Source organism: Physeter macrocephalus, chromosome 8, assembly GCF_002837175.3.
Source record: "Physeter macrocephalus isolate SW-GA chromosome 8, ASM283717v5, whole genome shotgun sequence".
NCBI classification, from domain to species: Eukaryota; Metazoa; Chordata; class Mammalia; order Artiodactyla; family Physeteridae; genus Physeter; species Physeter macrocephalus.
This window is the reverse complement of record NC_041221.1, coordinates 59,315,899-59,335,338: the sequence shown is the minus strand read 5'-3', so window position 1 is coordinate 59,335,338 and position 19,440 is coordinate 59,315,899. Positions and strand designations below refer to the sequence as shown.

At 35.6% G+C, this 19,440-nt stretch overlaps 1 protein-coding gene across 2 annotated transcripts in view; it reads right to left on the bottom strand.

Annotated features, from left to right (window-relative positions):
• The window catches only part of MTREX (Mtr4 exosome RNA helicase), a 134,509-nt gene that overhangs the window by 19,125 nt on the left and 95,944 nt on the right, over window positions 1-19,440 (bottom strand). For both annotated transcript variants that reach the window (XM_024130240.2, XM_024130274.2), the window contains 4 exons: window positions 18,189-18,317; window positions 9,365-9,475; window positions 8,014-8,202; window positions 3,983-4,146 (listed from right to left, as the gene is read on the bottom strand). In XM_024130240.2, coding sequence (XP_023986008.1) covers window positions 3,983-4,146; window positions 8,014-8,202; window positions 9,365-9,475; window positions 18,189-18,317 — 593 coding nt within the window. The remainder of the gene's footprint in view (window positions 1-3,982; window positions 4,147-8,013; window positions 8,203-9,364; window positions 9,476-18,188; window positions 18,318-19,440) is intronic.

Genomic DNA, 19,440 nt, shown 5'->3' with positions numbered 1-19,440 from the left:
TGCTCCAGGGCGCGTGGGCTCTGTAGTTGTGGCAGGCAGGTTCCAGACCACATGGGCTCTGTAGTTTGCAGCATGCAGGCTCTCTAGTTGAGGTGCACAATCTCAGTAGTTGTGGCCCTTGGGCTTAGCTGCCCTGCAGCATGTGGGATCTTAGTTCCCTGACTAGGATTGAACCCACGTCCCCTGCATTCTTTACCACTGGACCACCAGGGAAGTCCCTCTATCTTTAGTTTAAGGAACCTCCATACTGTTCTCCATAGTGGCTGTACCAATTTACATTCCCAGCAACAGTGTGGGAGGGTTCCCTTTTTTCTACACCCTCTCCAGCATTTATTTTTTGTAGACTTTTTGACGATGGCCATTCTGGCCAGTGAGAGGTGATACCTCATTGCAGTTTTGATTTGCATTCCTCTAATAATTAGTGATGTTGAGCATCTATTGATGTGCTTTTTGGCCATCTGTATGTATTCTTTGGAGAAAAGTCTATTTAGATCTTCTGCCCATTTGACTGGGTTGTTTGTTGTTTTTGTTATTGAGCTGTTCGTGTATTTTGGAGATTAATCCCTTGTTGGTCGAATTGTTTGCAAATATCTTCTCCCATTCTGTGGGTTGTCTTTTCATTTTGCTTATGGTTTCCTTTGCTGTTCAAAAGCTTTTTTTTTGCAGTACGCGGGCCTCTCACTGTTGTGGCCTCTCCCGTTGCGGAGCACAGGCTCCGGACGCGCAGGCTCAGCGGCCATGGCTCACGGGCCCAGCCGCTCCGCGGCATGCGGGATCTTCCCGGACCGGGGCACGAACCCGTGTCCCCTGCATTGGCAGGCGGACTCTCAACCACTGCGCCACCAGGGAAGCCCTCAAAAGCTTTTTAAAGTTTAATTAGGTCCCATTTGTTTATTTTTATGTTTATATTATAAAAATAATAGATTTATATTATAAAGATTAGAATTATTTTCATCTCTTCATCATCCGTTTTTTATCAATTTCCTTGTATTTACAACTATCTTCAGTATTTGACCAACTAAGAATTGTATCAAGGAAAATTTAGCCACAAATACAAAAGATGAAAGATAAAGTCACAAGTCCTGGGGCTTCCCTGGTGGCGCAGTGGTTGCGCGTCCGCCTGCCGATGCAGGGGAACCGGGTTCGCGCCCCGGCCCAGGAGGACCCCACATGCCGCGGAGCGGCTGGGCCCGTGAGCCATGGCTGCCGAGCCTGCGCGTCCGGAGCCTGTGCTCCGCAACGGGAGAGGCCACAACAGAGGGAGGCCCGCATACCACAAAAAAAAAAAAAAAAAAAAAAGGTCACAAGTCCTTTTTAGCAAAATGGGATGGCCCAAGTTCTTATCACAGAACATTACATAACTAAGTCCTTTATGCTGAACAGGAAGAAGAGTAAAGTTATAAAAAATCTTAAATTTTTCTTCTTGTTCTTAGAAATGTATTATTCACTCACTGACTCTTGAGTGTGAGAATTTACCTAGGGTCTGAGATTTTGCTTATATGACCAATTTCACCATCATCATTTTGCCTCGAGTGCTTTTTGTCTCTTTGTGTTAATTTTCTGATTTGTGTAATAATTGCAAAAACATCTTTTTCTGTTATTTTTCTCTTTGCCATGTGGATGACAAATGAAAAATTCTGAATTCTCAACTGTGTTCAATGAAAGCTGAAAAAAGACTACAGTGATGGTGTCTCTAGAATTCTATAATCAAGGTTCCAAAGAGTATCTTACATTTATAAAAGGGTTTAATGGATCCATCCAGTAACTGTAAGGGTGTTACTTGTTAAAAAAAAAAAAAGAAAGAAGAAAAGGAAAAAAGGGCAAATTTCCTATTTTTCATAAGATTGCTAAAAAAGAATAAAGTCATGAACTATCAATCTTTATAAACAGTAATAACTACTCAAAAATAAAGTCAAAAACTAAACATGGGTTCCTAATGGTAAACTGAGAGTTAAGTAAAGACAAAAGGACAAAAATACAAATAAGGCAAGACTACTTCTATAGTCTAATGAGGGAGGCAGATAAGAAAGATAATAAGCACAGGACAGCAATTTAATAGAGATTTATATAGGCAATTATGCAAAAAAAGTTGAGGAGTCTAAAATCAAACTGAAGAAACTCAAAGCAAGTTTCAGAAGATCTTTAAAAAAAATTATGCAGGAACAGGGAGCAAGGAAAAGGTCATGTTAAATAAAAGAAACACCATGTGTGGAATGTGGCAACAGACAGGATAGAAAGGGAAAGGCAAGAATACACTAAATTATGGAATTTATTCTGAAAGCAATACAGAATCACTGAGAGACTTTTACCAAACAATGACATGGTAGGATTTATGGTTTGGAAAGACTATTCTGAAAGCAAGAGTATAAAGGATGGGTTGTAGAGACTTATAAACAGGATGCACCTTAGTCAGTGGGAATAGTTAAAACAGCACAGAGGTAGGAGAAAACAATCATGAAGATGTGAGAAGAGAGCTAGAAGGAAGAGGAGGAATCTAGGACGACTCCCCAGTTTTTGCCTTTAGTGGCTGGGTCTTATTCAGCAAGACAGACCAGAGGGAAAGGCAAATTTTTGGGGAAAGGTAACGTACTTTGATATGTGATATTGTTATCACTATCTCTCTAAATATTCTTTCTCCTAAGACTAAAGCTCGCTGCAGATATCTAATAGAAATTAATTTCTATATTAACTATTAAATATCAATACTACATAACATCACAAAGAAATAATTCCAATAACATTAATTTTGGCATTCAAATCAGTAGATTGGTGTTATAGTCTAAATTTAATCCAGGGTAAATTATTAGCCTTATAGTGCCTAGGTTTCTTTAAGTACAAAGTAGGAAAGCTTAATTTTATCACAGCTTAAAGGAAAACTACAAGCCTGTAGGCCAAATCTAACTTGAAGAAACATTTTATTTAGCTTGCACAGGGACTTAAAAAAAATAATTTTGAATTAGTCTGTGAACATTTAAAAATCAAGAGATTTCACCAAAAAAAAAAAAATCTGGATTTTTGACATTTCTAAGTTGAATACTCTGATATCACATTATTCTGTAATAATTAATTGGGGCTGGGTAGTCGCTGCCCCCTTTTGGCGGCCTAGAACTGTCCTGTTTGCCACAGAATCTTGGCCCCTGCCGATATCTGAATTCATATCTGAACCAGATGATCAATAAGAACAATATGAATAAGTCTTCATCAGGAACATCCAAAACCATCTACAAGGCTTGTAATTCTCTGGCCCCATCCATTAGGGCCTTGGTGAGAACATAAAAACTGTTTCAAGATGTCTTTTATGGACTCATCGAGAATAATGGTCATGACTATGGCAAAATAAGTATCTTCAAGATGATGGCAGTCAAGTGGGACCCTGAGTCAGAACATCTTAAAGAGCCCTTCCAGCATTTCGGACCCACAGAAACAATCGGAGAGAATGAAATGACTTCTGTTTTAAGGCATTTAGTTTTAAGGTCATTTGTAATTTGGTAAAAGAGTACCAAAATAGACAACAGCTTATATCCATGTTACAAAAGTTTATATCCGACTTCAAACTGTGGCCTATAATATGCTATACTCTAATACCCTACTGTTAGACCAAAACTTTACATAAAAAAGGATAATGATTATTAGATTAAGTTTCAAGGTGGGAAAATGTTCCTAATTGTAAAAATAATTAAAAGTATACAAAAACCATATATAAACTAAGGTTACAATTATGTAAAAAGTCCACAATGCATTAAAATAAAGAAAAAGGAAACATATGAAAGTACTAATGGTGTCGGTGTTAACTGGTAGGATTCAAAAGATTTTTATTCTCCCTTTCTAATTTCTCAACTTCATGATCAGAACCTGTATTTTAATATGGAAGGCACTGTACAACTTTATATTTTTAATATAGCTCTTTTTCCAAAAGATTAATAGCCCTCATTTAAAAAACAGTATCCCATTTTAGAATCAGTTTTCTAGAACCAGGTTTTACCTGCTTATTTCACAAGCCACTCGTCCTTTCATCTCTATGACATCAGAAGACGTAGCAAATCCCAACCTCCTTAAAACACGTTTGCGACATTTGAGCTCATCCATCTGTAGGACAGTTCTTGCTTTCTTTAGTTCTCGCTTTGCAGATTTAATGTCTATTGCAATCTAAGGCATATAAAAAGTACAAAAGAAGTTCAATAATAAGGTAAACAAAATGAATAACGTTTAGTCATGAAATGAAACAAAAAATATTATATTGGGGGCTGGGGGACGTGGAGGAGAACACAGGAGTTTCTTACTGTCCCAGGATATTACACAAGAGGAATGATGTATCTGAGGTAGCAATGACATCAACTCCAGCTTTTCATCCTTAGGGAATTAGGGGGTAACTCAGAGAATAAGGAAAGAAAGATTAGAGTATATGAATCTTATCTCTCAACTACTTATATTTCCCGTACGATGCCCTGAAAAGTGTTCCTTCTCTTTGCCCTCAAATTGTATAACAAATCTGCCTAAGCTGGAAATGGATTTAGCAAAGAGAATAGGTCTTTATTCTATAGACAGAGATGAATGCTTGAAAGGAAAATGTTATTTTGAGGTCATCCTATAGGGTAGATGAGTTTTAAAATTCCATTAATCAGAAAATATTACATACTTTTCAACTGTGACAGAGGATGACAGTAAGAGCAAGAAAACACTGTGATCCTGAAGTGGAGGCTTGAAGTTCAGAAAAACACAGACAGAAAAGTTTAGGGATTGAGAAGCAGAAATTCAAAGACTTTGGAATTTTGCAGATGATTTATTAAGCTTCAACTGAGGAGTAGAAAATGTTGAAGGCAATGATGATGGTCAGTAACTGATATTTATTGACAGCTAACTATAAATCCTGTTTCTTCAAGTGCTTTACATTATTTCATTTAATTCTTACAGCAATCATATAAAGTAGGTAACTAATATTAAATGTGCATTTTACAGATGAGAAAACTGAGGCAGACAGAGATTACCAAGATCAAGATACTGGTCAAGATCACAGAGCTAGTGAGTGATAAAAGATGGGATTCAAACCCAGACTATCAGACTCTAGAATCTAAACTCCTAGCAATTATTTACATTGCTATGAACAAATATATTGTCATAATGCTAGGAGGATAAGAAGGAATGCTTTATCTGTTAGACAACTCTATACTACCTAGCATGATCTATCAGGCCTATCAGAAAAAAAAAATTTGTCTTCTAAAATTTCTTTAATTGAAGATGCGCCTATATTAGCATAGACGACTGTGCTAAGTACCCAGAGGCATATAAAGCTTAAAGGTTGGTAGAAGACAGTCTACTATTTAAGATTTTTATCAAAGTAATTTTTATATTGATTACATGTTGAAACGTATTTTGGACATATTGAGCTAAATAAAAATCTTATTAACATTAATTTCACCTGTTTCTTTTCACTATTTTTTTAAAGCGGCTACTAAAGAATTTAAAATTACATAAGTGGCTTGTATTATATTTCTACTGGATAATGCTGTTCTGTATCTTCTTCTACATACTTTAAAAGAACACAGATATCCATGTCTGTAAATGAATAAATACATAGGTAGAGGGGCTTTTCCCACAGAAGTGAGGTCAGCTTCCTTTTCCACTCAATACAATTAGGACTTCTTTTCCAAAAAGTACAAATAAATTTACCTCATTTTTTTTTTTACCTCATTTTTAAAAAATGGCCATGTTGATACCCACTGTGTGGATATGCATAATTCATGTATCTAATTTTCTACTGATGAACACTGAGGTTGTTTACATTCATTTGCTTTTTCAAACAATGCTACAAGAACATCCTTGTACTGCCTCACTTTGTAGTTTCAGTCTGAGAGGATGGGAAAGCTGAATCAGAGGGTATGAGCACTTAAAATGTTGACAGTTGAGGGGTCAGATTTTGAAGGCTTCCTAGGCAGGGCTAAGGAATGTTAAATTTAATCCTGCAGTCACTAGGAGGTCAGGAGGTCATTAAAAAAAAAAAAAGACTTGTTTTTCCCCCTAAATTGTTAATAACTCTTTGTAGTTTTCTTTCATTAAGAAATGCAATACAAGCACATTACAGACAATGGGGGGTGGGTGGGAATAGGATTACCTACCATAATCTCACTGCCCAAACACAACCACTTAAGGTTTTCCTTTCAGTTTTTTCTGGTGTGTGTTTTTTACTTTTGCTAAATTGTAATCATAGGTCCTACTTTTTAAATTTAATGTTCCTGAATAAGCATTTTTTCCATGTATTGCAGTCTTCATAACAAGTTTATTTAGCCAGTCTTTCAACCAGACACTAGGGCCTTTTTGTTATATTTGAGTGGCTCAGATAATGCCTTTTTCTGTGGCTTCAAACCACCTTCTCCGTGGATAGTTTCCGGTCACCACTCAACCAAACTCAAGTCTTTCTGTTCCTGTGTTGAAACTGTTAAGGATGATTCTGGTGGTAAGGTATGGAGTAACTGGAAGCAGGGAGGGAGCTGCTGCAATGGTCCCGGTGATAGATGAGGCCAGGATGACAACCGAGTATACTCAAGCTTTTTGTGTCTCCGTTTCTTCATCTTGAGAAGAAACCTTCATGGTGGGCCACAGCATGGTGTGCTACATGTTCACTGAGAACACTGCTATGCCCAACATGGGACAGGCCACATCATGTTAGTTCACAAAAAGCTAGAAAGGGGCAGTGCTGTAAGACTATGAACTGAACACATTACTCTATTAAGCCAAGAAGTTTCTACTTATATTAGTTATTCAATAAATACTAGGCATCTACTTTATAAAAACAGATCATTATGGGAAATATGGAAGAGTACAAATAAGCTAAAATGAAACACCTGAGGCCTAAGGAGCTTAAAATCTAGTTTGTGAGACAGGAAGACAAACATGATAAAAGTAGCATGTGATAAAAGCTGAAAAAGCATAATAGCAAGGAGTTACAAACTTCAAGGAGGAAGTGACATTTGTATATACAAAAGATTCTAGTTGAAGAGATGTGGATAGTGGAAACAAATGTGTTCATTTCAAAAAACTTTTTCTAAATTCATTATTCAGAATGGCTGTAAGAATGCTTTTACTGGTTAGAGAATATAGCTAGTTAGCCTAAAAAGGTGAACTACTACTTCATACCACTAGGATGACTATAATTAAAAATACAAACGAAACAAATATTGGTGAAGATGTGGAGAAACTGCAACTTTTATTGCTGGTGAGAATATAAAATGGTGCAGCCACTTTGGAACACAGTTTGGCAGTTTCTCAATAAGTTAAACATAGAGTTAAACACAGAGTTACTCGCTGACCTGCAATTCTACGCCAATTCCACCCAGGGGAAATGAAAAGATATGTCCACACAAAAATGTGTACATAAATGTTCATAGCAGCATTATTCATAATAGCCAAGAAGTGGAAAAACTCCAAATGTTCATCAACTGATGAGTGGTTAAACAGAATGTGGTATATATATATATATACAATGGAATATTTTTTGGCCATAAAGAAGAATAAAATACAAATTCATGCTACATCATGGATGAATCTTGAAGATATTAGCTAAGTGGAAGATGGCAAACACAGAGGCCACATATTGTTACGACTTTTTTAATATGCAATCTCCAGAATAGGCAAATCCATAGAGGCAGAAAGGAGATTTGTAGTTGCCAGTGGCTGGAGGGTAGGGAAAGGGGGAGTGACTGCTAATTGGTATGTGGTTTCTTTTTGGGGTGATGAGAATGTTCTGGAATTAGATAGTGGTTATAGTTGCAGATATCTGTGAATATACTAAAAACCACTGAATCGTATGCATTAAAAGGTTGAATGCTATGCTATGTGAATGACATCTCAAAGTGATCAACTTTTTTTTACTGGTAAGAGTTGATAGTTTACTTAAAAGATAGCTAGACATTTTCCTGTTTTAGCTGATGAAACCAATAGGAAAAGAAAATGAAAAATATATACTCACTTATATAGTGAAATACTTAGAATTCTATGATAAAAGAGTTTCTGCCATACCTGCGCTTTTTTTTCACAAAGTGTATACACCGTTTCCAGATTTGGATCATTGTGAAGTGGATGAGAATACATTCGATGCTCAAAAGCCTCTACTTTCTGGATGACTTTTTTCAGTCCTTGATCTTGAATGCCCATGTCATCAATAGGATCTAATAAGGGAACACCATCAGGAAAACGTTTCTGAACTTCCTGAAACAAAATATTTAAAATTCATTTTTCATCTTACATACAAAATTAGTTAAGACTAAATACTTCCTTTTATGTTTTTTCTATGTACAGACATGTATTATAATTTATTAATAATTCTAATATTTAAAGTTTAATAGTTCTGGATGCAGCACAATTTATTGATAAAGCCCATCATTGTATAATTAGGTTGTTGTAACTTCTTGCCATTATAAATAATCCTGTATCAAACATCTCAAGTGTAAATGTTTTCAATATTCTGATTACTTCTTTGGAGCTGATTCCTAGGGAGGGCACTACTGAGCTGAAAGATATAAACTTTCAAAGGGTCCAGATCCCCATCACTAAACTTTTTTTGTAACATGATTTGACTATTAAATATAATGAACATGTGAGTTCAGGGAAGAGATAGGTCACTATAGGCTGGTATCCCACTGGGAGACTTTTAGGGTCTTGGATAGGGCTTAAAGGTAAGATAGGATTTGGTCAGTTAGAAATAAAAAAAAAAGGCAGGGGGGAGTTACCCACAAAAACTTGTTAAAAAACTGTCAAGAGAATTATTCATTTCAAGAAGCCCACCCATGGACCACAGCTTAAAAATTCCTACTGTACACTGAAAGCATCCTGCTTTCTCAGATTTTAGTACATAGCCTTCACTACATAGTAAATCCTTTTCAAATATTTATTGACTAACCAACTAAACCAAATAACAAAGTGCCTTTTTATTTTCCTACCGAAAAATAAAATTTTCTATAAAATCTTAAATTTTCCTATTGAAAATAAGACTATTTCATCCATGTATTAACTATACTATAAAGTAGTTAAAAGTCCTGGCACATGATTTTATACATAAAACTTTAAATACACTCTATAGTTATTTTCATTCATAACGAATAAAGCAAAACATATTTAACACACAACAGTAGCCATGTTTTCCTCTGTGAGCTCTCCTTTAGCCCGACTTTGTTGCTAGATTCAAAGAGAGGACAGTCTACATATAGATCTGCTGCCACTATCTATGTTAAAAATAACTGCCATTATTGGTAGTGTTTATAGGTTTTCTGAAAGAAAGCAATATATTTAAAAGCAAATCAGTTGCCTTGTTATAAACCCTATTTATATTTACATAAAATTTATATTTAATTTATAAAATTAACGTGTATACCTGTATTGATTTTAAAACACTCTGTCTATTGTCCAGTGGTCGAAGGTCTTTAGGAATGTAAAGCCTAACACTGCTGATAGCGGACAGGAGATGCACCAAAACTGGAACAACCTACCAACAGAAAAGTTATATATATATGTTACAATCAAAATTGAACGTTTTCAAATTCTGCCATTTCTTTCTTTTTTTTTTTTTTTCTTTTGTGGTATGCAGGCCTCCCTCTGCTGTGGCCTCTCCCGTTGCGGAGCACAGGCTCCGGACGCGCAGGCTCAGCGGCCATGGCTCACGGGCCCAGCCGCTCCGCAGCATGTGGGATCCTCCCAGACCGGGGCGCGAACCCGGTTCCGCTGCATCGGCAGGCGGACGCGCAACCACTGCGCCACCAGGGAAGCCCGTAATTCTGCCATTTCTTAAATTCAGCTTGAATTCTTAAAAGGAAACTACATTTACAATATGTGACAGGTATAATAAGTAGATAGTAATCATTGTGGAAGCTTATATCTTAGTAGAAACTATATTTAAAAAGTAAAAAAAAATTCAAACCTTTAAATAACAGGCAAACAAATGGTACATAAAAATAAGTGATTCCCTTAACACAGAATCCATATTTTATTCATTTTTGCACCCTCAGTACTTGCTACTTTTTGAATACCTAAAAGTAGTATAGCACTACAGAGGAAGGAAAGACTCCTATTGAGGTCTATTTAGGTTTAGTTGGCCACGTAAGACACATGTAATCTCTGGATGGGCCAGAATGAAGAGCTGAAAAAAGGTATTTCAAGCAGAGAAAACAGTATACTCCATTAGACATAATCTTGAAGAAAACCTATCTTTGAACTTTCTTCCATGCTTTCTCCTGACAAGAATACCCTTCCCTGACCATCAAAAATGCCATTTGCTTTCTTTAAATTTGCTCCCTTTAAATTCAGACTCTATAAACTGAGGAGAGGTTAACATTTTCACAGATCCAACTTTGTCAGCTTATTGGTCTCCTTACCTTTACACTGATCACTGGAAAAACAACTGTCATTCACTTGCTGATAACAAATATATTCACTGTGTTTTACTAAACAAAATGGTATAGTGGCTGAATGTGGGTTCTGGAGTCAAGAATGCCTGGGTTTGAATTCAGTCTTCAGTTAGTTTTGTGACCTTGATCAAGCCACCTAGAGTTTTTAAGCTTCAGTCTCCCCATTTAAAAAATGAGGATAAACAATGGAACAGAACAGAGAGCCCAGAAATAAACCAACATACCTATGGTCAATTAATTTATGTCAAAGGAGGCAAGAATATACAATAGAGAAAAGACAGTTTCTTCAGCAAGTGGTGTTGGGAAAGCTGGATGACTGCAATTAAATCAATGAAATAACAACAATCTTTACACCATATACAAAAATAAACTCAAAATGGTTTAAAGACTTGAATATAAGACATGACACCATAAAACTCCTAGAAGAGAACATAGGCAAAACATTCTGACATAAATTGTAGCAATATTTTTTTTTAGATCAGTCTCCTAAGACAAAAGAAATAAAAGCAAAAATAAACCAATGGGACCCAATTAAACATGTATCTTTTAAGAACAAGCACCTTCTCCTGCATAGCCACAATATTATGAGATCATAGAAATTTAACAATAATACATCATCTAATATATAGTCCATATTAAAATCTCCCCAAATGATCCAATAATGCCCTTTATAGACTACTACCACTACTACTACAACTACCACCACCACCACCACCACCACCACCACCACTACTACTACGTTTGGAGCCAGGATACTACTACTACTACTACTTTTGGATTCAGGATCCAGCCAAGGATCATTTATTACATTTAGTTGTCAGGTCTCTTAGTCTTCTTTAATATAGAATACTCTCCACCTTTTTTTGTTCTTCTATGGTATTAACATTTCATATAATTTCAAATTTACAGAAAAACTGCAAGAATAGGATAAAAAGCTCCCATTTACCTTTATTCAGATTCACCATTTGTATTTTGCCCCATGTGCTACAACATCCTCTCTCTATATATTTATGTATATACATATACACAAACATACACACCCATACAACCACAGTACAAGTATTAAAACAGGAAAATTAATGTAGATACACTGCTATTATCTAATCGGCAGTCCATATTAAAATTTCACCTACTTTCCCAATAATGTCTTTTGCCTTCCCTTCTCCCCCACCACTCTATGGAGCCAAACTAGGATCATGCATTGAACCTAGTTGTAGTATTTCTTTGTTCTTCTTTAATCTGGAACAGTTCCTCAGTTCTCCTGTGACTCTCAAGACAGTGACATTTTTGAATACTATAGGCTAGCTATTTTGTAGAATGATTTTCAGTTTAGGTTTGTGTAATCATGAAGAATCATCAGATTCAGGTTATGCATTTTTGGCACAAGTGATTTTTTTTTTGTTGGTCTCAGTCCATAGGTCAACATTACTGGATTGGTGATGGTAACTTTGATTACTTGATTAAAGTAACATCTGCTAGCATTTCCTATTATAAGTTACTACTTTCCCTTTCACAATAAATTTATAGGGAGATAAATTTATAAGAAATTGGGGCTTCCCTGGTGGCGCAGTGGTTAAGAATCGGCCTGCCAATGCAAGGGACATGGGTTTGAGCCCTGGCCTGGGAAGATCCCACGTGCTGCGGAGCAGCTAAGCCCATGTGCCACAACTACTGAGCCTGAGCTCTAGAGCCCACAAGCCACAACTACTGAGTCCACGTGCCACAACTACTGAAGCTTGTGTGCCTAGAGCCCAAGCTCTGCAACAAGAGAAGCCACGACAATGAGGAGCCAGCACACTGCAACAAAGAGTAGCCCCAGCTCGCCGCAACTAGAGAAACCCACACGCACAGCACCAAAGACCCAACGCAGTCAAAAATAATATAAATAAATAAATTTATTTTAAAAAATTTATAAGAAATTTATAGGGAGATTCTTTATAGACTTTGTAAATATCCCATTCTTCATTAAACTTTTTTTCACATTTTTAAAATTAATTAATGGCCACACTGGGTCTTCGTTGCTGTGCGTGGGCTTTCTCTTGTTGTGGCGCATGGGCTTCTCATTGTGGTGGCTTCTCTTGTAAAGCATGGGCTCTAGGCGTGCAGGCTTCAGTAGTTGTGGCATGTGGGCTCAGTAGTTGTGGCTCATGGGCTTAGTTGCTCCGCAGCATGTGGGATCTTCCCGGACCAGGGCTCAAACCCATGTCTCTGCAATGGCAGGTGGATTCTTAACCACATCAGAGAAGTCCTTCATTATTAAACTTTCAACTCACTAGTTTTAACATCCATGTATTATTCTTGCCCGAGTTAAATATTACTTACAGTAGTTGTCTAACGTTGACTCTTCTAACATCTCCATTCCTTCTACAGTATCTATTCTGAGTATATAAGCTTGTGGGTTCTTATTTTATTTTCACTTGATTATAATCTTTTACTATCATTATTTTTATTCTCAAACTGTCAAATTCACTTTTAAAGAAGACATTATGTGGACTGAATTGGCTTTTGAGCCGCCAATTTGTGATCTATACAAATCCTAGATACATGGGCTGGCTGGAAAGAGAAGACTCAGGGCATGAAAAACTGGCAATGATGTACCAAGTAGCCAACACTCAGAGGGAGAAATACACACTTTTTCTGTACTGAAGTACATGTACACAATCCAAAATGGCAGAAAAATTAAAAATAATTCACTTGACTTTAGAGAAGTGTATGCTTTACGTACTTGCAGTTGAATTATGCACAAGTTGCATTATGCAGAAGTATTTCCTTGAAAACAGAATAAACACTATCTGTGAAGACCTGATTCAGAAGGAAGACAGAAACTGCCCAATTTCTAATGCTGCTTCCCATAATAAGTTCCATCCAAGAAATGGTCAACTAAGTCTCACACTAATGACAGGAAAGAAACTATAAAGGCCCTCCTACAAATGTCTCCTTAAGTACAAGAAAGGGAGATCCTAAGACTTAAGTTCTGTAAATAAGAACTTAAATGTTTAAAAACCAAATGAATAGTTGCCATGAAATTATAAATCTCTACACTCACAAGGATTTAAAAACATGCTATAATATTTGCATTGTGCAGTTGATTCAACTTTCTAAACCTAATAATCTTTATAAAAGAACTTAGAATTCAGACTCATCATGATGCAACATCGGTCTATATAAATCCAAATAATCACAAGGGCAATTATTAGAAAAGTGTGAGAACACCAACAGTAGGCAGCATTTTTATTCTTAGACCTTTTTCTTTGCAAGTTTGTTATAAATCAATTTCCCCTTTTAAGATAAGCAAATGATAAGGTAAATAATATCAGAAGTCAGTACATTTTAAGTCAATACATTCTTTAAGTCAATACACTCAAAGTAAATTTCGACCAATGTCATCTCTTCAATTAAGACTATTAGCTAAAACACAATATGATTTTTGAATTTTTCATCTAAATCAGAATGATGTTTTTTGAACCAACTGAATTTTAATCAAGTCAAGGCAGACAAAGTTATTCAAACCAATGTGATTTTTATTAAATTTTAGATTTTTCAAAAATTTATGTCTTGATCTAATTTAAAAGCTGACTAATGTAATAATCTATTGAATGTAATAGATGCTTTCTCTAAGTTTATCCGGAAGAATGCCAGTGAAAATGGTGGAGCAAAGACTTCCAAAAATCCTCTTCTCCATAAAAGCATTGAGAATACTGGCAATTGTCAAAATCAACTTCTTCAGAACTCTGGAAATTAAACCAAGGCTTGCACCAATCCAAGGAGCGTTTAATTAAAAAAACCCCCAAAACCAAAGAATTGGATGCTTTGTGGTATTTTAACTTACTTTACTCCCTCTCCCACTCAGCTCCACAGTAGTCTTGAAAACCAAGAGCCTGCAATCACTGAAAATCAGTCTGGCAGCCACCGGAAGGGACAGAACAGGGTTGAAATGACTTCAAAAGGCCATTCCCAGAGAACTGTCAGTATTTCACCTGCTTGGTGGTCCCCTAGAAGACTCTATTCATTCACAAGGAGGTCATTATTTGACCTGACCCGGGGCTTGCCCAATGCAAACAACCTTTTCCCTAAGGGCATCTGTTAAAAATATTAAGAGGCAATTGTTTAACATCATGACTTTCTGAGGTGGTGGATAACAGGACAAAAAAACAGGTTAACCAAAAAGCTTAAAAAAAAAGAAAAAGGAAAAGATGGAGAGTAAGATGTCCATAGCGAGATGTGAAAGGCGCTCCTAGAAAACTAGAAACGTAGAAGGCCTCATGCATGTGTAGGGCTGTGTTCACACTCCAGAAAAAACAGAGAAGGCCCTAAACTCTCACCTCTGGGTGTCCTTAAGACTGAACACACAGGAAGTGAAGGCTAAGGTACTGCTGTCAACTCTCTGGCTAAGTGTTAAAGGCAGGCTACAATATGCATGCAGAGTCCCTAAGCAGAGACTGGTGGACTTAATGGTTATGGGCATTTAAGGAAGTTTTTGTCTAATTATTAGCTGACCACTAAGCTAACTAAGCAGAGACTTCAGTGGCCATGCACAACAAAAAATACTTAATTAACAGAATTAATTCAGAAAAGTCTACGAAACAAGCAAGCAAACAAACAACTACAACAAATAGCAACATAAAGAAACTTAGGTTTAATTTCCAAAGTTGCCATGTTATATTATACAAAATGTGCAGTTTTAAAAAAATTACAAAATATGTAAAGAAACAACAAAATATCGTCCGTATACAGGGAAAAAGAGCAGTCAACAGAAACTGTCACTGAGGAAGTCCAGCTACCGCACTTAACAGACAGAGTTTAAATCAGCTATTTTTAAATATGTTCAAAGTTTATTTAAAATAAAAAAATCTGATTTTAATTTGTAATAGTACACTTTTGATGCAAACTTCTAAAGTGAAAAAACTGCTAAATCTCATTCTATCACCACTGTTAAAGGGTATTTTGACTCTCAAGTAGTTTTTAGATAGCCTAAGTATATAGTTGTGACCTGTAACCTTCTATTCTATGTCCTTTTACAGATGTTTTAATCTAATGCTGAATGATTCTAGAGAATTCTTTGCCTAGAGAAATAAAACAGAAATCAATTTTCTAGACTTCGTAATTATGGTCTTTACTTCCTGACACTGAGTCTCCTTTAACTTTTATAAAATGGCTGTGATAAGGGGCAGTGGTCAGAAACACTTGAAGCTGGCAAAGCAACAGTGACAAGAGCAATTTTTAGAATACACTGTCTGAAGTGTTAACCTCTACTAATCAACTGTTATCCAAAGCTAGCTATATTCTAAGCCATTTTGTTTTTCTGGAAAAATAAATTCAAGATTTATTTCACAGGGAAAAGAAAAAGTCACTTTAGAAAGTAGTCTTATACAAAGGCTGATCAAAAGCTAAATTTGACATTACACACACTCAAAGTTAGAGAAGGGAAAGAGAACTATGGAAATCCCACTTCCTCCTCATATCTCATGTAAAGGAAATTGGGTTCAAACCTACCCTAAATAGTTCTACACAATCATGGCAGTTGAGAGGTGAGATTTCCTTATAAACTAACTGCCTGTGGCATTATTTCCGTGTCCAGGATTCCTACTCAAAATATTAATTCGCAAAAGCAAATAATATTATATACATATTCCATTTCTTAAGGTATAGTTCTCCTCCCTGTTTTATTCTATGCCTTTGTCATTCAACCATATAGACAGAACAACTTGGAGTTTTTTTTTTAATTTTTAAAAATATATTATTGAACCAATATATTAAAAATATTACCATTTCAACATGTAATCAATATAAAAATTTATTATTATTTTTTAGTTACTTGCTTTTTTTTTTATTAGTCATCAATTTTATACACATCAGTGTATACATGTCAATCCCAATCGCCCAATTCAGCACACCACCATCCCCACCCCACTGCGGCTTTCCCCCCTTGGTGTCCATACATTTGTTCTCTACATCTGTGTCTCAACTTCTGCCCTGCAAACCGGCTCATCCGTACCATTCTTCTAGGTTCCACATACATGCGTTAATATATGATATTTGATTCTCTTTCTGACTTACTTCACTCTATATGACAGTCTTCAGATCCATTCACGTCTCTACAAATGACCCAATTTCGTCTTGGAGTTATTTTTAAAGAGGGATGTTTTGTGCTCTGCACATGTTGCTTCCACAGCTGGGAATGCAATTTTTGTCTGAAAAAAGTTCTAATATTCCTACAAATTTGCCTAAGTCTCATTACTTCTTTTATAAGACTATACACACACATATCTTTGATGGTCACCTCTCTGAGCAAAAAATGCTCCCTCCACAGTTCTAAACTCCTTTAAGTCAGAGACTACATATATAATTCATGCTTACACATCCCCACCTTAATTTCCTTAGCAGCATATGCTGAAATAAACTGAGTAAAAAAAATATTCAATAGAGGAGAGACACTCAGTTTTGCCCAGGGTTCAGTGAAGACTTCCCTGTAGAGACTGTCTATTGAACTCAACAAAATCATATTATTAAGTACTGCAAAGCTTCTCAGTATCTTTAAGTAAAACAGGCACAGATGCTCATGCTTAATAAAATTTGGGCCTAGAACACAGCAGACAACAAACAGGTTTCACCTAAAATACTAACTCCAATGAATTACTCATTAGATCATTTTCTCGGAAAGAGTCTAATAAGCTTTGAGCGTAAAAGGGGCCCATGACTTATTATTAATATCTGCCATGAGAGAAGGAGAATGTTGCCATGCATGCCACATATTTGCCATTCCAACTTCAAAGATTCCTTTGGCCACAATGAACATATGTCAAATTGTGGGAATTTTAGCCTAATTTTAGTTAGGCAGTCAGTTGACAAAATAAATGTTAGGGAAAAGTAAATCATGTAAGTTTCAATGGTGGTGGAATTCTGGAGAACAAATTAGAAGAGTGAGGAACAAAGATCAAAGGCTAGCTGGTATTCAGAATTATAAATAACTAGACTTTTAAATCATTATTTTAAAATGTTTAATAATAAACACTTTTAAAATACTGTCAGCTTTGAATCTCACATTCATTTCACTGATGCAAAGCAGCAGCCGATGATGCTACAGTGGCAGATTTTACTTTCCACAAACCAAAGCCTGTTATGACAAGTATCATTACAATGACATTTCCTAAAAGACCTAGCCAATACACCATATACTTAAAGCAGTGTATAAAAATAACAAAATTTCAGTACGATATTACTCTTCAAATAGATACTTGGACTCTCCACAGTAAGGCTTACCTACAATTATTCTATATTAATTATTATAAAATGAAATAAAATAGGAGACATTTAAGTAATATGTGTATCTCATGTGGCAAGCTGAATGTTTTGCATTTAATTAAAAGCACATGTAAATTAAACGATTTTAAGGAAACTTAGGTAGAACTTTTTCATTATCAAAACACTGGCTCATTATTTTCAATCATGATTTTCACAGGAATGTAATAAACAATATGGATGGAATAAAGTGTAAAATGATATAATCGCAAAATAATGATAAAACATCTTTTTTAGCTCAGGTAAATTCCACCTTCATGTGAAAATTTAAATTATTAAATTCTCTTTATCTTTCACTTTGTCACTAATTACCTTGCCATAATTTGATAAGGAGATTAATCATCCTACTGGTGTTAGATGGCTTTCACATACCTTGAAAACTTCCAATTAGGAAATCATGACAGTATGTTCATTATAATCACATTCAGGAAAGCTAGTGATTATAAATAATGTACAAAATATCTGAAATCTGAAAATGAAAAATAAAGTACAAACCTGCATCTCTCCTTTCTCATCAGACTTAGCTGGTTTTGCAGCCTCAGTAGCTGAATTTTTCAAGCTCTCTTTGCTACAGCGCAGAAGTACTTCCACTACATATAAAGGATCCAGTTCACCAGAATTAGGCTAGAAAAAAACAGGATAAAAGAAGTTATTATTCTTAAAAACTGGCACACAAATTTTAAGTTCCATGTGTACAGGAACTATGTTCTCAGTATTTAGCACTATGACTTACGTAATGCACAATAAATGTTAATTTCATGAAATGAAGCCTGTCTCTTTTCATCCTTCAACATGCTCCACTGGATGAAAAAACACAGAAATTACTTGATATTTACAAATTTAAATGTTATGATCACTGTCAACAGATATGCCATTTTAAGTTTCTAATGATCGGTTTATAATTTTATTTCATGTTATGCCAGAATTAGAAAAAGAAACCAAAAGGAATTATCAGTATCAGAAAATGAGTATGTTATCTTCAAATAACCTTAATTAAACAAGATGAAAAATATATTCAGAGCAGATTATTTTATTGCTTAGTATACTGGCACCTCTACTCTGTGGTTTCATATCATTTCATTAAAAGTTTTTTAGTCTTTTATATTCTCAAATAAAAACATGATTCTCAAAGACCTAACACTAATCACATCTTCTGCACTATGACAATTTATGTTTGAGAGCAACATTTTTCAAACAGTAATAGAAGACTTTTTCTTCAGTAAAGAATTCCTCTTTGCTTTTTTTTTTTTTTTTTTTTAAAAAGAGGAAAACATAGGCAGAACACTCTATGACATAAATCACAGCAAGATCCTTTTTGACCCATCTCCTAGAGAAATGGAAATAAAATAAAAATAAACAAATGGGACCTAATGAAACTTAAAAGCTTTTGCACAGCAAAGGATACCATAAACAAGACCAAAAGACAACCCTCAGAATGGGAGAAAATATTTGCAAACGAAGCAACTGACAAAGGACTAATATCCAAAATTTATAAGCAACTCATGCAGCTCAATAACAAAAAAACAAACAACCCAATCCAAAAATGGGCAGAAGAACTAAATAGACATTTCTCCAAAGAAGATATACAGATCGCCAACAAACACATGAAAGAATGCTCAACATCATTAATCATTAGAGAAATGCAAATCAAAACGACAATGAGATATCATCTCACACCGGTCAGATTGGCCATCATCAAAAACTCTAGAAACAATAAATGCTGGAGAGGGTGTGGAGAAAAGGGAAC